We start from the raw sequence: 19136 nt of genomic DNA, 5'->3' as shown, positions 1-19136 counted from the left end.
ACTTTGCATGAAGTAGGAAGTGAGCGTCTGCAAAGCAAATACAATGTCTTTTCTGTCTTACTGGCCCCGTCCACCCCAGCACACACACAACTGAGATGATGTGGTCAGCCGAACGACCAGAGTTTCTTCTGAATGAGAAGTGTGGGCAGTGATAAATGAAACCCTGATCCTTTGACCCTTAAACCACTGGTGCCTCATCTCTGGGAAATGCCACACTTCACTCTCTCTGGCGCTGGCATAAATGGCACATTCTAAAGCTGTGCCTGTGCCAAGAGTAGGGAAATGAACTGTAATCCCCCAAAGAGCAACTGACTGATGCAGAAGGTCACAGTGCCCCTTCCCCAGCTGCTCCACATGGCACGTGAGCCGGCAGTGGCATTACGGGGTACGATCCAGGCCTCCGTTCCCAGCCGGTTCATCATCAGGAGGACGGAAAGATAGACTGAGAAACAATTAAAAGCTTAGCAGAAAAATACTTCTATCGAGGAGTGAAATTTCCTTAAAATTTTAATTGAATTGAATTTAACATTCATAGTCCACCTACACCAGAAGTTCAAGGTGGATTATTAAGCTGAGAATTCTTAAAAGACTAAAACAAGTTCATACATTCATAAATATGAGTACCATACCCAAGCACATCTTCCTACATAAAGTTCCACACAACAAACAAGGCATACTGTCCATTTGAGGCTAGAGGAATCATGTCAGGATTATTTACCCTTTCATCCTTACAAACATGTATTTCTAATTAGAGAATGACACGGTGACAAAATTCATCACCGTTCCCGTCCTCGCGGATAACCGCGGGAAATAAACCCATGTCATTTTCTAGTGTCTTTTTCAACCTCAGTCCTTCTACACCAGCATTCTTCAAAGCAAAGCTTGTGGGTCAGTGGTTGTGGCCATTCATACTCTGATTCTTATGTGAGCCAAGGATAATGAAGCCATTGTGACATCACTGATGTGATTGGCTCTTAGGCACTGGTGGAATGAGGCATTATGACATCACAATATCTGCTCTGGATACCAGAGACTGTCATTCTACACCAGCATTCTTCAAAGCAAAGCTTGCGGGTCAGTGGTTGTGGCCATTCATACTCTGATTCTTCCCTCTTTCCTTAAAGAATGACATGAAGATGGTTTCCCGCGGTTATCCGCGGGGACGGGGACGGTGATGAATTTTGTCACCGTGTCATTCTCTATTTCTAATCTACTGTATATTGTTGCCAAGCTCAGGAAGACATTTCTAGAACTGAACTCGCTCATCCCCAGATTCTATATACGGTGTCTGGATTTATGTGCCAAAGTTCGAGCATGCTCCGGAGATGCAACGTGCAAATGAATTGGCTAACGAGCCAATAAATATCAATAACTGAGTGCTAAGAATAAATTATTAATGTTATTGTCACCCATTGCGATTTGTGTGTGCCTTTGATAGGCTTCCTTTTCAATGATTAAAGCAATCTTTACTTTTAAACCTGTTGGATTGTTGTACTGTAATGTGGTGTTATCTTGCAAAATCACAAAAGCCACTGCGCAGTCTCTGTTACGTCCAAAATATGGCAATTCATTTGAGCTCCAGTTTAAGAAAATACGATCATGTTACATCCTGTTATCATATACTCCACTGGCTCCACCTGGAAGTTAGAATTAATTTTAAATGTGGATGTTTTTTGTATAAAGCTTTGCATGGTCAGACCCCCGCCTATCTTGATCATTTAGAACATAAGAACATAAGAAACGCCTGCACCGGATCAGACCCGGGGTCCATCCAGTCCGGTGGTCCGCACACACGCGGAGGCTCAGCCAGGTGTACCTGGCCGAATACCTTAATCATTTGTATCCCTCAATGTGTCCCGCAAGAAAATGTGCGTCCAATTTTACCTTAAATTTCCTTTTTGTGATGCCTGGTCTCCTGCTCTTTTTTGCCTTTCCTTCTGTGAGAGGTGGGTCGCGCAGAGGATTTGTGGGCCGGCTGTTGTCCTATCAGGCTGTGCCACTGGGATCTGATTTGCTTCCTTTGATTTTAAATTCTGTTTCATATATGCATTTTGGTCACCTTCTAAAAACGTTTTTATTTACTACATTTGGGGCTTCTTGATGTAGTGTTTTATGTTATGATTCACTGCGATTGTTCGGTCTCTTTAGTTTTGCAAACTGCATCGAAATGCGAGCTATTGCGGTCTATAAATAAAATTGTTATGCTATGTTATGCCTCTGGCCGTGTACCGTTCTATAAGGCATGGCATCTAATGGGAAGCATGTAACTCAGAAGGGGGTGTGGCCACAGGAGGGGCATGGGCATGTCGGAGGCTTTCCAAAATGTTACACACATTTTTACACAATACTGCCTCAGCGTGCCTAACTTAGGCTCCAGCCATTTATTAAAACCATGCTTAATTTTTTTTCTGGCGGGGACATGGGGCTAGTGGGACCTTGAGGTGTTGGGAAGATACCTGTGGAGAACAGTGTCCCGCAATCAGCAATGTGTCTTAGTGATCAGTTTTAGATGCATACTGGTCATTGGGGTCCCAAGGTGGGTAGGCATTGGTTCGAGAACAATATGGGGGGGGGGGGATTATGCTTTCCGATTTTGGTCGCATCTATTTCATCCTTCCATTAGAACTGCATCTTCTCACATACTTCCTATTTACTCATTTTACCATAGATTGTACCTTGAGAAAGGCCAGTGTTAGAAACACTAGGGCACTGGGCATCTGCTCAGGGGTGGGGCCAGTAGTGCCAGCTGCCTAGAAGCATCACTCAGCTTCAACCAGGGAGGGACTGCTCTGCTTACCCCACTCCTAAAATGAGCCCCTCAATTTCTGATCTTCATAAGAAGTTGGTCTGTCAGGAATTTCAAACTGACACTGAAGTGCCATGATATCAGATAATCATCTATGTTTATGTCCTACCCATACAGCTGAACTAATCATTTCAGTGATGGAACATCTGTCCTTTATCTAGTACAATAGAAGCCGGGTTTGTTCCTGTCTTACAACTACAGCAACAATTTATTATTTCTATAGCGCTACCAGATGCATGCAGTGCTCTACATTAAGCACGCAGGAGACAGTCCCTGCCCGATAGAGCTTACAATCTAATTACCTGGTACAGCAGTATCCAGATGTTTCTAGTTACCTGGTAAAACAGTAGTAGCCAGATGTTCTCCTGGTACAATAGCAACTCAGTGTGTTTCTGGTCCTTAACTGGAACAGTAACCGGAAACCAACTGTGGAAGTTCAATCCAGCTTTGTGAAATGTAATGTGACAATCTTCCAAGCAATGGCGTAGTAAGGGGGATGCGGTCCACCCCAGGCATGGTCTTCCTAAGGGTGTGGCGGCATCCGTTCTCCTCTCTGCCCCGCTCCTCTCCTTGCTGCACATGTCCCTTGCCTTCCCCTGTACCTTTTTGGCGCTCTCTCTGATGTCACTTCCGGGACCCGTGCCTAGGAAATGATGTCAAAGGTGAGCCGACACTGACATGGGCAGCATTGCTGCTCATGCTGGAGAAGTTTAAAAGGTATGGGGAAAGGGAAGGGGGCGTGTGGCCAGTGGGGGAAGGGGTGCCACCACCCCCAGGTGCCGCTCACCCTTCAAAGAGGATCATGTTGTGAGCTCTGAATCCCCTGCTATAGGTTCACTCAGATAGTAATTTGTGCCATTATTCAATATATGTTTCCTGATTGCAGCCCTACAAAGACCTTCAAAAAAGACTTCTGTGTATCCAGGAAGACAGGAAAGCTTGCAGGAAGGAAAGTCAAGATCTGGACATAGCTGCATCCATTTGTCTGCTGCTATTCTTGTGTAGGTCTCTGGAGCAGCAGAAAGTGCTACTTACTCAATGACTATGTAGACCACAAAGTGTGCAGACAGGGTCTCTCGAGACTGAAGGAGCCTAAGAAGAATGCATTTCCTGACCACAGAGGTGGTGAACAAAGGCCGCAATCCAGTCGGGTTTTCAGGATTTCCTCAATGAACATGCATAAGATCTATTTACATACAGCGGAGGCAACGCATGCATATTCATTGAGGAAATCCTGAAAACCCGACTGGATTGCAGCCTTCGTTCCCCGCCTCTGGTCTAATCTATATTATTTCTTAGACTATGCTCTATGAAGACTAGATCATACCATATGGATGTTCAGATAATAAAAAATATTATACACTAAAGCACCTTTATATATACAGTACAAAGACTATTATTACAGTGTGTTAGGATTATATGACTGTCTTAATGGACTACTATTTATAATAAGTTCTCTACTGAACTCAGAAACAGGAAAATCAGTCACTGCACTGACTTGTCCTGGAAGAGCAGATTAATGAGGTATTGTTCCCACTGAGGAATTTTGCAATGTGTAAGACATTGGACCATGAGACTAATCTGCCATATTAAATAGATTTCCAGGGACAGAGAGAGTTGGAATAGGGTCGCCTGATAACTCCAGGATAAGGGATTGGATCACAGAAGGCTGATGCCAACATTTCTTCCAGGTGGTCACATCTAGAATCTGCCTGATGAACAACAAGGAATAAATTCCCGTCGCAAGCTGCAGCCTACTGAAAGCATATATCCACTTGGCCCCGAGGAAGTCAGACATTGCCTTTTAATTGCAGTAACAGTTCCAAAGTGAGCACTTATCTTGGGCTAGAACCACATGGGATGTCGCTAGCCCATGGCATAGCCTGGGGCCAAAACCCATTCAAGGCAGTCTGGCACAGATCTCTTCTGCTGTATCTTCCGACAGTCTCACATGCCTCCTTGATCAGACAGAATTAGGGGGGTTACTTGTTTCTAATCTACTAAGTTATAAATAACAATAATACTTGTTTTCATTTTCAGCTTCTGCAGCATATGGTGGTCTTAATTTCAGGTATCTCACTTGTTATTCTCTGAATGAACTGGCAAAAGCTTAAGGGCCGGGCTTCTTTTACAATTACTTACTTACATTTAAGAAACTTTTTTCTGCTCATAGGCCAAATGTGAGAAATATTGGTTAAACCTAGTCACTTGGTGGAAAAAAAAAAAAAAGCTAAGCATAGGTTTGTATGTGTCTAGAATTCAAGGTACCAAACAGATAATAAAGAACAAACCAGATGGATAAACAGATACAAAATATAAACACATTTATTTTAACCATAGCATGAATCAGACATCTACATGTGTTTTCATAAAATAGAGGACCAGAACTTTATATGAAGGGATATTCTATTTTTGGTCAAATCTGCCACTCCTGCTAGCTCTGAAGGCCATGCTTCAGTGAGCAGTGTCCTCCAGTGCCCCTGCAGGGGAGGGGGCAGGGACTGACAGCCTGTGCTTGGTTTCCCTTCAGCTACTCAGTGAATATTGCTGAGTGTATAGAAACAGATTCATTACTCTCCTTTCAGGTGACAATGGGCTGAATTCTGTCTTTCTGTAGTCAAGCACAGGCTGAATGCCTTTCTGGATCTGCCTCTGGATCAAATATAGATGTAAGGCTGGGTGCGTGTTGGGGAGGGAGCAGCAGAAGGGGGGAAGCAGACTATGCTTTCTTCATATACAGTATTGGCAAGTCTCCAAACATTTTACCTATATTGCAGGCGAGTCTTGTTTCAAAGATCTCAATGTGCTGGGCTTTATGTGACAGGTGCCAGAAAGGAGCATCAGCTGTGCTGTCTTTGTGTAGTAGTGAGTGTGACATGTTCTCTGTTGAGCTCTTAGGTGTGGCATGTAAGCAGGTGTTTTGGTGTTTGTTATTCTGGCCCACGCTGCAGTGTGCTGTGCAATTTCATATTTGTGTCTGACAGAAATTGTGTGTGCCTGTGTGTCGAGGGTGGGGCGTGTGTGTCGCTTCTGGAGCTGTATATGAATATTTGTGTATGTCTGAATGCATGTATATATATACACCTGTAAGCGCTGCTTAGGCTGAGGAAGGGGCTTTGCGTTTGTGTTACCTATATGTGCATTTCTGTATGTCTGTGAGTGTGGTGGGAGGGTCTTTGATCCTATGTGTGCCTCAGAGAGAAAGAGAGAGAGAGAGCACGTATGTACGTATGTATGTACATGGCAAAATGTTCTTTGCATATCTGTGTGGCTCCCTCTGCAAATGTATTTCTATTTCCTTGTATTTCTGTATACATTTCACTTGTCTCTCTGGCTTTTGACAATATGCACATTTTAATGTGCTAAGGGTACCAAGCAAGTCCTGTACCCTATGGAGACAGTTTTACTGAAGGATTTCAGCAAAGATTGCTCCCCCCCAACCCCCCCCAATTCCAGAGGTGTGGACAGACCATGTACCTCTGCTTTTGCTTTTCTATTGTGCAGGCAGTTCTGCTCGGTATCTTGCTTCCACATCTTGTCACAGCCCCATTTTGTAATGCAATGTGTAGGAAGATCTGTAGATGTGGAGAAAGAGGGGGGTTTTTTTGAGTACAGAGTGACAGATGGCGAGTCCTCCTTCCCCAGGGAAGCAACTCTCCCTGAATGCACGCGCATGTCAATCAGCAGCTCTCATGTGATAGCTCCTGCGAATGACGTGCCAACCATATGGCCTGGCATCAGAGCTGGTACCCCAGCTTGGTAGAGAGATGCCACTCTCTCCTCCTTTTGGATAGCACAGTGAAGAAGGCTGCAGCACCTTAAGGAACACTGCCCTAGTCCCAGAAGATGTTATGAACAATGAGATAAAGAATTCCTCCACTCAGCTTTGGAGGTAAGTTATGGAAGAGGAGATAAGGGCCAAATAACTTGAAGGGAGTGCAGGCAATTGCAAATATGGGTTGTATTATTTTTCCAATGGAAATTTTTAAGTTCCGATGGTTTTAGTTTAAACAGAGATTTTCTCTGCTATAAAGACACAATAACCCTCATCTTCTATCAAGGGGGGGGGGGGGGAGAGGGCAGAGGGGGCCAGCATATGCATTTCAAACAGGGAGGGGGATGTGAAATGGTTTAGACAGTGCTGGCAGAATAATTTTTAATAATAGCAGAAATATCTTTTTCTGTTGTATTCTGCAGTGGTTGGCTACGAGAAGGGCTTCTCTCTGTCTGTCTCTTTTTCTTTGCATTGGCACGGAATTTTTTTTAAGCCAAAAGAAAAACATTTAAAAGATTGGATTACAAATCTCTTTCCCCTACTGTATTTCGTTTTCCTCCGTTATCTTCCCCTTATCGTTGCTGGTGTTTTTGTTGTTGTTTTTCTGAAGTAATTCTGAAAGGGGAAACACCTCACACCCTTGCAAAGTACAACGGGATTGCCATAAACTTATCTAAAATGTATTTTTAAAGTCCAAATAGTTTCGGCAGCTTCTGCCTGGATCATTGTCTAATCGGTGCTTCAAAATCAGTGATTTTATTTCCCTGGATTCACAGTGTCAGACTCTTCCCCACCCCCTTCGAGCCTACAATGATTTACAATCAGTAATTCTGTAAAAATATAATTGCCAAAAAGATTTGCTCACTTTAAATAAGATAACAAAGTTAACCTCAATCTGAACTAGGCAATTTCTAGTCAGGACTTTTATTTATTTATTTATTTTTAAATCAAAACCGATATAGAATGTATATGATTTTTGTAAAGCGGGAGAAGAAATAACGGATTTCGGTTGTACTGACTCCAAATTTCAAGTTGAAAAAGAAACAGTGAGCTGTTCTGCATATAGGTTTTGGAGTCCTCATGGGCCAGAGAGACCGGCTGACCCACGGACTCACCGGAAGGCACATGAGAATTGCCATACTGGGACAGACCGAAGGTCCATCAAGCCCAGTATTGTTTCCAAGTACCTAGGTAGAAAAACTCCAAAACAGGGAATGCAAACGCCTAAATTAGATCGGAAATGAATATTATAAGACGATGCTAAAAATGTACGAAAAAAATCACACCCTCGGTTCAATTTACTATTCATTTTTCTGTTCTATTTTTCAATGCCGATTAAACAAATATGCTAAGAATTAAAGCTTCCCATATGAGAAAGCAATCTATATAAAAAAGGAAGCCAATGATCGATTGTTAATATGTCAGAAATATTGGACAGACATTCATTTGCAATAAAGATAAAGAGACGGAAATGAGGAGCGTGAAATCACAATTTCTATGACTTTCTTTTCTACCCCCCCCCCCCTTGAAATGTTTAACCCCGTCCTACTTCGGTTTCTTCCCTAGCTGGGTCCAGGGGATGAAGCCTTCACCCCAAATTTGTGTACTATGCCTGGAGAACGAACAGATACTTCTGTTTGGATGGCACAGGGAGGGGGTAGTTGTGTAATTTATTTCATGCATCTTTTTTCCTGAATTTGATTATTCCCCTTGTGGGAAATTATTTGCATGAAAAAGGAAAAAAAAACAATGTTTTGTGTTGTAAAAATGAATGACTGTCACTTAAAAGTTCCTTCCTCCCTCTCTCTTCTCTCTCTCTCTCTCTCTCTCTCTCTCTCTTTCCCTTCCCTTTTTTTTTTTTTAATCTCTAGCAATCATGCTGACCAGACTCTTCAGCGAGCCCAGTTTAATTCCCGAAGTTCAGAAATTCGCCAGCTGGGCAGATGAATGCGAGGAGGACGATGAAGATGACGACGAGGAAAGCTGCAGTGATAAGGAGGATAGGAAAGACTCCCTGCAGGAGGGCCAGACGGAGGGTTCTCTGAGCGAGAGCAAGGAGGAAGGAGATCTAGCAGGAGAGGAGGAGGAGGAAGAGGAGGAGGAGGAAGGGACAGAAGAAGCAGAAGGAGAGAGACCCAAGAAACGAGGTCCTAAAAAAAGAAAAATGACCAAAGCCAGACTGGAACGGTCCAAGGTTCGGCGTCAGAAGGCGAATGCCAGGGAAAGAAATCGCATGCATGACTTGAACTCAGCTCTCGACAATCTGCGCAAAGTTGTTCCTTGTTATTCTAAGACTCAAAAACTGTCGAAAATAGAAACTCTGAGGTTGGCTAAGAATTACATCTGGGCTCTCTCTGAGATCCTCCGTTCAGGCAAGAGACCGGATCTAGTGGCCTATGTTCAGACCCTCTGTAAAGGTTTATCTCAGCCCACTACCAACCTGGTAGCAGGATGCCTCCAGCTCAATGCCAGGAATTTTCTCACAGAACAAGGCCAGGATGCCGGCAGATATCACGGCCCGAACTCCTCCTTTGCCATGCATCCCTACACGTTTCAATGCTCAAGGTTATCCAGCACGCAGTGCCAATCCAGCACCATGGGCAGCTCCCATTCCTTGAGGACACACGCCTACTGTGCCACCTATGATTCCCTGTATGGAAATGCGTCTCCAGACTACACCAGCTCCGAGTACGATGGCCCCCTGAGCCCCCCGCTCTGCATTAATGCCAATTTTTCCCTTAAACAAGACTCTTCTCCAGATCATGAAAAGAATTATCACTACTCTATGCACTACTCAGCTCTACCAAGCTCTCGTCCTTCTGGGCATAACTTGGTGTTTGGATCTTCTGGTATGCGCAGTGGAGTCCATGCTGAGAACATCTTATCTTACGATATGCACCTCCACCATGACAGAGCCCCAATGTACGAAGAACTTAATGCATTTTTTCATAATTAATTCTGTGAGCACTGAATTCATTCCATTTGCACATACTGTTCCCTTATGTTTTACATGAATGTTCCCAGGACCGTGATTTGTAATTGTAGATGTCTTTTCCCACACACACACACACACACACACACATCACCACCACCACCACCACCAACAACAACAATAACACCTAAGGCACATACACATATTATTAAATGCATTGGGACCATTCTAAAGCTAACTTTGACCTAAGTATGTGTGACCCAGTCCCCATATGGATATTGACTGATAAGTGAAAGCTATCCTATGGGAAGCAGATCCCAGTGCAATATATCCAGTAATGGGATTTACTCATTGTCAATTTTTAAGGAGATTCCCCGTTGTTAATCCTAGTCATGGTACACTTCATAGTTGTAGAAAGAGAAATTTAAGAATCCGCACTTAAATCAAGCCTAAAGACAAACGGTCCAACAAGTTTCCTAAAGGGCCCAAGTATGGGCCTGAAGGATGGCTAGCTTTGGAGAGGAGACGTCAACAGATCCACTGTACTAGAAGGGAAGCGAGAAGGGCTGGAAAGGGCAGTGACAGGGAGGAAAGACTAGGGGTGGAGAACACATTCCTAATGACCTTGTTATGAAATACATTCAACTGAGGCCATGAGGTCTGCAACTTCAGTGAGCATTGGGAGGCAGAAAGAACTTTAAGAAGCAATAAAGGTAAAAAGAGAACAAAATCTATGCAAAGAAAATAAATCTATATGAAATATTAAAATATGGACCAAGCAGATTGCTGAGACTAAAATTGTGCACTTTTTTGATTTTAGGGGAAACTCCTGTTAAGTGTCTCCCTTGATATTTACAATCAGTGAATTCTGCTTTTCACCATTCTTGTGATCAGTATTTTAATTTTCTAGTTGTGTGCCACACTATTTTTACCTATTTGACAAAGATTTTTTTAATGACATTACAAAATTATTTCGTTATGCATGGTAGGAGCAAAGCAAAAGTTGCAAATATGCAAAATTTGAAAGAAGAACACTATTCTGTCCTTGTCTAAGTTGATCATATCTCTAATGAAACTCTTAAGCTATTTCTTTAGGTAACAATCTAAAGAAACGTGTCTATGATAGCATCCATGTAGAACATGATGTCAAACACAAAACTTTCTAGCCTCTGTTACTTTACTTTATACTGATGATCACTTGTACTTGAAACCTACTAATTCAATTTTATTTCTTCAATTTTATATGCATTACACTTAATTGAATATAATGTATTTTTATTTATTTTTTACTTGCCTACATCACCTTTAAAACATACCAGCATTTTTAAAAGGACAAATTTCTGATAAATGTTTGAAAAAAAAAGAAAAAAGAAAAAAAATTCCCTTAATCTTGTAGCAAAGGTGAAATGTCTTTGGGAGCCCAGAAACGCTTTTTTTGTGTACCTGTTCGGTTTAATGCAGATGAATAAATATTTATGTCAAATGATATGCAAAGATCGTAGTATTTCTTGCAATGATGCCATGTCTTTTTCTTAGGGCTCTTTCAGTTGATTTTAAGTATATAGCATCACTAAATTTCCCATGAAATTCAATTTATTTTTGTTTGATGTGTGTTTCTTTTCTTTTTATCAGTCTACATTTCAGAGTAATTTCTGCTAGTACTATAAATGTTTAATCCACTTTTTATAAAAGTTTCATCACTGGCTTTATCATTTCTCTCGTCTTTGATTTAAAAAAAGAACTTTAAAAAAACATATAAACGAAAGGTCTGGCAACTAGAACAAAATCCGTACACTGACAGAGTACAATTCTAAGCTATATGAGGTAGACTAAATGTTAAAATATCAGAAAGATGAGATGTTTAAAATGCATGCATCAGAAATAAAGGAAGACAGAAAGAAAATAAAAAATTTGAAGATTTCCTCTAAAAAACTAACCTTGTATTCAACTTGGATGTATATCTTTCCCACAGTAGAAAATAGTCTTCTTGACTGAAGTCTGTGACATACACCACAATTCCCATTCTTCTAAATAGCAGGCGACACCTGTGTTTTCATTAAAAAACAAACAAACAAAAAAAACCCTCTAATTAACACATGGGCATTTAATAAAGATCAAATATTGAGGATGTCTCGTTTACTAGTTTGGGTGAAGCAGTTCCACTGAGGCTGTATACGAAATTTCCCCTGCTCCCAATGCTCATCATAAGGTGAGGGGACAGCAGGCCCCCACCAGGCCCCCATTTAGCTCATATATTAATAATTAACTGTTTAAGGGACTTAGTTGTGATATATAGAGAGGATACATTCTGTCTAACTAGTCCAAACCCAATAAATCAGAATTTAGAAATCGAACAGCTTCATTTAATCGTTGGTAGAGGTGATTATAAGATATGTTTTAGCTTTCCGGTGGTTTTTAGTAAGACTTAGGAAAGGACCACCCTTCCCCCCCTCCCCAAGAAAACAAAACTGTTTATTTCACCCTTGGTCTTTGGCCGACAAAAGCTAAAAGAAAGACATTTCATTTTACTGGAAACATCCCAAATGGCAGTTCTCTGCTAGGAGAGCTAGAATAAGGGGCAGTGAAACCTAACCAAAAATCTGTAGCTCTTTCCCCTAGGTGCATTATTTAGTTCACAGATTCGTTGCGAGTCCCACAAGAGGTACTAGAGGGATTTTGTTCAGCTGTATTAGGAAGTGAAGCGACGCAGGCAGTAGTACCCCGAAAGAGGAGCTGTCCACGCAACTCTCGGTGCTGAAACTAGGACTGGCGTGCTTTTCTGCCGATCCTGAAGAACGAACGCATCTTTAAAAACATTTTATTATTATTATTATTAAAGAAGCTAGCAACATTCAACGTTTTAAATATCAGGAAGAGATGTGGTTTCTTTTTGTGATTAAGTCGTTTTTAGAGTAACCCTTTTATTATCCTAGGAAGGAGATGTTGGTGCTGGGTTGCCTGGAGTCGAACAACTGTAGAATATTTTCAACAGGTAGACTAAGAGTATATAAACTTCTCTTTATAAACTAATGGTGGTCTCCATTGTGACTAAGGCCTATGATGATTAAGAAAAAACATATTCCAATTATTATTGGGAATTCTTGACAAAAATATTTTAAACGTGATGAAACAACAAATAAAACGCAAAAGTAACCTTGTCCGGTTTAAAACGACACTCAAAGTAAACACACGAGACTAAGATTTTTAGTGGTAAATCCCATGTAGAAAAGCATAGAATTACATAGCTTAACCTGGTAGAGAAAAGACCGAACAGCTGTCATGGAATGACCCATGTTGTGAACAATACAGAATACAAAAAAAGGGAGTCCAAAAATGCAACAGCAAACAACAACACCCAAAAGAGGTGAAACTGCCTTCAGAACTGGGATTTAAAAAAAAAAGTACTTTATTTCATAATGTGTAACCAAGACGTATGACCCCTCCTTTATGGAATGACCCATGTTGTGAACAGCCAGGTGTACAAGGAGCCGCTGAAAAGTTCTCTGGTCAACCAACAAAGTTGGGGCATTTTCCATCCAGGGCTTTACACATAGTCCAGTGATTTTCCACTTTTTTTTCGTTCCATCGGAACAAATACGGAACGAAAAAAGTGGAATAAGTGGACTACGTGTATATCCCCCGATGGAGACTACCCCAACTTTGTTGGTTGGGCTGAGAACTTTTCAGCGGCCCCTGTAAATTACCCGCTAAGTAATTCTCATGCGATTCAGGCTTTTATCTACCGACATACAGCAGCAGGTTACTCTTGTCAGAACTCACGTGTTCTAAAAATACCAAGATTGGGTGGGTAGAGGGGGGACTCAGCAATAAACAAGTATTCTTAAAGCTTGAGGAAGACTAATGCAATTTCAATACTGGAGGGCTGCAACAACAACATTTCACAACAGAAAAGTGATTTAAGAGTAATTGCGAAAGCGGCCTTTTCTTCAAGCGAGGGAGCTTCTATGGTGGGGAAGGACATGACCCACCATTCCTTTGTCACTAGTTGTAAAGAACTAATGTATAAACCTTTGGTTCCATTGCACTTTAAGAACTGTGAGACTCCCAAGGAGCTGGGAATCGTGGACGGACACACACACACACGCAGACCAACAAACACATCTGCTATCTTCCTTTCTATGTATTTGCCTTATCGACGTCTGTGAATCCATGTGTGCGTGTGATAGACGGAAAAGGCTCAACAATAAGAAGCCTCTTTCCTTTCTAAGATTTCACTTCTTTCACAATCATTGGTTCCGTTCTCCAATGAGTTGTCAATAAACCACTCATTATGCTTTGGATTTCCAGGAATAAAGTTTGCTGAAACCTGATATTTTTTGTAGCTATATGTTTTCTATTGATTTTCGGTCTTTTACCTCTAACCTTTCAACATTTTGAGTCAAATCTAATATATTATGATATCACACCCACCCACAAATCTGAAAAATTGATATGACACCGAGAATATGCTTATAAACATATAATGCACATATTCGGATATTCAGTTCTTGAAGACGAGCCTATGTGTGTAGGTATCTGAAAATCTGAATAGCTGCAATATATATTTACAAGCATATTCTCGGTGTCATATCCATCTTTCAGAGTTATATATATAAATGGTCATGGCATAAGAGAGGTGATGAGATATTCTAAGCCACTGGCCACAGCATTTTGAGGAACATCTGTATGCATCATTTCAAAAGAAGATGAATCATGTTTCCCAGGTGCCATAAAATTGCAGTGTAATTTTTGTGTGGAATGAAATACTACAATGACAAAGTCCACGGTCAGTTGGGGGAGGGGATTGCGATTTAAAAAAAAAAGACTATAATTTTGCTAAAAAGTTGTCATGTTTATTTCAGATAAAGGCACGAAAGGTTATGACATCTGAAATACACTTTTCAAAAGACTTCAAAGATTAGTCTTTGTGCCTCTATACAGGATCTGGTCTCTTTTGTCAGTTGGCCTCACCCAGAAAAGATGAGAACCAAAGAACGAGATTTTCCTCAAACCCCTTCAACAATAAGGGCAAAAGATAATAAGAAAGAATAATTTCAAATTAGAACAGCGCAAAACTGGCTGCCACACAAGATGATTATTATTATTTTTTTTTTGCTTTTAAAAAGATTCTTTATAATCTCAAGTTCTTCAGACTATATAGCTCCATCAGAAGAGCCCCAAAAGAGCCGTGTCCGTTCCAAACGTAAGACGTTTTGTCTGAAACGTTAAAACTACTTTGTCAAGTGTTATTGTGGGTAAAAATATTCAAACAAAAGTTAGACATAAAGTTTGGAATATCCCAAGGCATATTCACAAGGCTAAAAATCCAGAAAATGACGATGGACTTTTGCATCAGGGTTTCTTGATAAGGGAAATATGCAAAATCTGCCGCTCCCTATTAGCAAAAGGTGCAACGTAATTCTGCCTAAATATAGAAGGATGACAGGATTGAAGCAGCATCAAAATACCTTGCAAATCTTTTTTTGGGAGGACGGGGGGAGGAGGGGGGGCTTTTGTTAATAGAAAACTCTATTACCAAAGCCCAAGTTGATCTTCATGTCTGTCTATCTATATCATAATTGGACAGGCATGAAGATCAATTTGGGCTTTAGTGAGGGAGTCTTCGGTTCAGAAGCATCACAAAATAAGAATTTACGGGTATTGCCCTGATAAATAAGGTGAATTGAGATATAGCCTTTCATAGATACATGTACACATGCGCTTTCAAATGATAGGTGCAATATTTTAGAACCTATGGAAAAGCACCAATCCGTTTATAAAACAGATTCATCTTTTCGAGCAACAGATGAATGCACGAGGAAAACCATAGGAAGATTATGAAGTTTTGCTTTTAGGGCCATCGTCTGAATATTTCCTTTGGATCCTGACACCTTTCTTCATTTTGATAATGTCAACGAAGGTTCCCTGGCATGCCAAGGACTTGACTCCTTCCTGCAATGTTTTGTTCAATTTCTCAGATTATGGAGTTTTAGCCACAGAGTTCAAAGACAGAAATCCGAGTTGTTGTTTTTTTTAAAATCAGCTCTCGGCAGGAAAACGAAGCCCCTCTTTGGGGATTTTAATGCCAGCCAGTACCCCGTGCCAACTGGAAGCTAAGGGGCACCGCTGGGAGGAGTCAGTCTCAGCCTCCGCTGATCCTGGGACATGTGTTCATTGCAGAGGCTCTTTCGAGAGAAAAGCCCCAAGACCAAAGCCAGGCAAGTTTTAGATACGGACACAGAGGAGAAGGACAGCGAGGTGACATGAGAAGCAAACACTCGAGGAAAAGATGACAATTGAAAATGTTTAACCTCTTTTATTTTTGGTCTCATTTGTTTGTGCGACTTCTTAGCACTTTTATCAAATGAATATGAAACTTTATAGCTAAACGCCATCAAACGATGACATTGTTTATCTTTGTAACTAAGAGACTATTTCTTCTCCCGCTTTACAAAAATCATATACATTTTATATCGGTTTTGATTTAAAAATAAATAAATAAATAAAGAGATTTGGAGGGGGGGGGGGAAACAAAGGGATTTTTCAAATAGGCTGTCCTTTCTGTAGGCAGAATTCTCAAACTCGTTCCGATTTCTTCCCTCAGCCTCCCACCCCCAGTTTTTTTTTTTAAAAGAACTAGTTTTCTCTTCCGATACCTTGTACTTTAAGCAACCCAGATCTACCTGACTGCAAATCCATAGGTGGCTAAAATAAATGGCGAGATGGTGCAACACCTACTCTTTGATTTCAAAGCTTTTGCATTTTTATAGGTGACGGTTGCTATTGATGGCTTTGTAAGAATAATCTTATACCAGTCAAAATTTGGTCAAGAAATCCAGGGGGGGGGGGAGGGGGCTGCCTTTGGATTCCAATTTTAAATTTGCTAAAACAGCAAACAGACTTAAAATATTACTAATAAGTGCATTTTTGCTTCTAAAGTGGGAGATTGATCTGCCATTAATTGTACACACCTCTCTTTAACATACCGTAGTTGAACTTTTGTATTTCTAAAAATAAAGAAACAAGCTTTAAAAAAATCTACATGCTACAAAAGTAAAACCTTGAATTGCTAAGAACCAAAGGGGCAGGGAGGGAGAAAAAAGGGAGAAAGAATTAATTTTGATTTCATTCCCCCCTAAATCAACGTGAAATAGTTTATGTTGGTACAAGTTAATATGTAGCTTAAGAGGGCAAAACCCATATTCAAAAGATTTTTTTTTTGGGGGGGGAATGCAAGCTCTGGAATGTGAGAGTTCAGCTTCATGCCACCCTCTGCCCAGTGCCCAGTGCCAGCCAAGGGGGGAAAGGTGGGAGGAGTCAGTACTGCACTTTAAATTCCAGGACATCTGTTCATTATTATACAGTGTGGATTTTTATATGGACAGCTAAATTAAAGACAGATTTTTGCCAGAATTGCACATACCATAAAAAATGATGACACCATAGAAGTAGCTTTGAAAAAAAAAAAAAAAACAACCAGAAAATGAAACACTTCTGCCTTTTAAACTGAGGCTTTGTTTTAATGATAGAATTTTAATACAGATTTAAAACTTGTTTGGATGCTTCCCTCTAGACGCACACTCTCCCCGTATTGGGGGTCATATCAGTTTAAATCATATCTAAAATATATTCCAAAAGATCAATTGAAAACGTCAATGTATTTAACTGTTTTAGCAATTATTTTTTTTCAAACTGGACCGAACCAAGCTACTCTAATTCCACATTAGATAAAGTATCAATAAGACGTCTCATTGAATTCTTCTTCTTGCATCACCTAAACAAAATTAAGTTGTGCCTGAAATCAAGCGACTCCTGAGACTGAAGTTTGAAAGCTATTCTTCCTTATTCCTTTAAATATAAAAGGGATTTTCGCTGGACACCGTACGGTTTAGAAACGTCCAGTCCAGCCCATGCCAGGTATCAGAGCGGCAGAAAGGAAAGATTTTCCAAAGAAAAATGTAGAGAATGTGAAGAACAAAAAAAGGAAGAACAAAAAAAAAAATAAATAAAATTGTGTACTGAGTCTCCAAACTGACAGGGTTCATATGAAAAGAGTTAAAAGAGGGACATCTGTGCCTGGAATTACTGTGAATATCAAAAGCTGCCAACAGTGCTGGCATGAGCTGGGTAGCAAAAGCCCTGGCACCTCAGAATGCCGGGGAGCCTGGATCTTGGCATCCTTCATGTGCCATTCCAGACTGGCCAAAAAAATTCCTCAAACTGTTTTGTGGGCAAATGAATTCTGTTTCCTTTATTGACTTCAAAATGCCAAGTTTACATTCTATAGGTAATACATCATAGTTCACTCTCTCTCAAACACACACACACACGAAATATGAAAAAGTGTATACGTTGTCATATATTTTACAGTATATAGATGTATGCAAAATTATATTTAGTAAATATTTCCTCTTGACATGTCCACTAGACCTGTACGATCAGTGGGATGGATTCCATTCTGTATCCTATATTTCCTCTCTGAACTATTGGTCTATTTTTTCATATAGTTTTAGAATAAAGAGAAAGAAATGTTAACCTTGATCCGAGAAGTAGGGGGATTTGTATCAAGTTTACAAATAACTCATGTCTGTTCGGCTGCTCCTAAACAATTAGAGTTGATTATTCAATTGTGTGTTTTGATAAGAGATTTTTTTTTTTTTTTGGTGCCACTGTGCTTCCATTTCCCGAATCCATTTCTTCTCTCCATTCTTCCTCTGGATATATGGATAGAGCCACCCTTTGATCATATACTGGCCAGCTGGATTTTTCCCGGCCGTAAAACTGGATTCTCTGGCCAAGAAACGGGAGCTTTGCTTTTGGGGGAGTTCAGTGCCACTCAGTAGCCTGTGCCAGCTGGGGGCACAGCAAGGAGGGGTTTACTGGGTATTGAAAATTCCAGGACATCTGCTCACGAGACAAGGGAGACAGAACTCCTGAAAGGCACGAAATTCCTGAATAAGCTTGCAGTCCCTGACAATCTCGCTCTCAAAGATTTATATTCTCTCGCTGATGCCAAGATAGGCAATGGCCAGTACATTAGGACTGGCCGAACTAGGAAATACCATTTCGTGAGAGCTACCAGAGTGCTCTCTCTCCTTGGACGCAGACAAGTTTGGCAGAGATTTTATTCTTTGGCACTGGGGTGCTAAAGGTGAAAGTGTAGGGTCCCCATGCCACACAGCAAGCCAGGACCAATTAACCAGTGTTATCCCTACACCGGTTTAGTTTGAAGAAGCTATTCACTGTGGCTATTGTATCTAGAGAACAAAGAAGGCGCTTGAAGAGCAACAGGAGCTTTAAAAGCAGACAGTTTGAGGAGGAACAGACTACATGTCCAATATAAATATTTTTGTACATTGGAAAATAAGTGACAAGGGATCAGCCACTCTCTAAAGACCAAGAAAGCTTGAGGATGAAGAAGAGGGAGTGATTTACATCCCTGCTGTGGAATCAGGGTTTTAACAGAAATATAGATTTTTCTGCCCATTGTATGTATGTCCATTACTAGAATACCTTTTTTTTTTTTTTTTTAATTTCACAAAGTGCAGCAATAAAAACAAGTAACAATTATTTAAGGAACTAATGATGCTGTGAACCCCCTTTAAGAGAGTTTATAAAGATGG

General features: G+C 40.7%; 1 protein-coding gene across 1 annotated transcript; it reads left to right on the top strand.

The window, feature by feature from the left end:
- Positions 1 to 3801: 3801 nt before the first annotated feature.
- Positions 3802 to 10844, top strand: NEUROD2 (neuronal differentiation 2). The gene is made up of 2 exons (XM_033919047.1): positions 3802 to 3807; positions 8453 to 10844. The coding sequence occupies exon 2, from the start codon at positions 8458 to 8460 to the stop codon at positions 9535 to 9537; it is 1080 nt and encodes a 359-aa protein (XP_033774938.1). The 5' UTR covers positions 3802 to 3807; positions 8453 to 8457; the 3' UTR covers positions 9538 to 10844.
- The last annotated feature ends 8292 nt before the right edge of the window (positions 10845 to 19136 follow it).

Source organism: Geotrypetes seraphini, chromosome 13 (assembly GCF_902459505.1).
Source record: "Geotrypetes seraphini chromosome 13, aGeoSer1.1, whole genome shotgun sequence".
Taxonomy (NCBI): domain Eukaryota; kingdom Metazoa; phylum Chordata; class Amphibia; order Gymnophiona; family Dermophiidae; genus Geotrypetes; species Geotrypetes seraphini.
The sequence above is the reverse complement of the archived record's forward strand: the minus strand, read 5'-3'. Positions and strand labels throughout refer to the sequence as shown.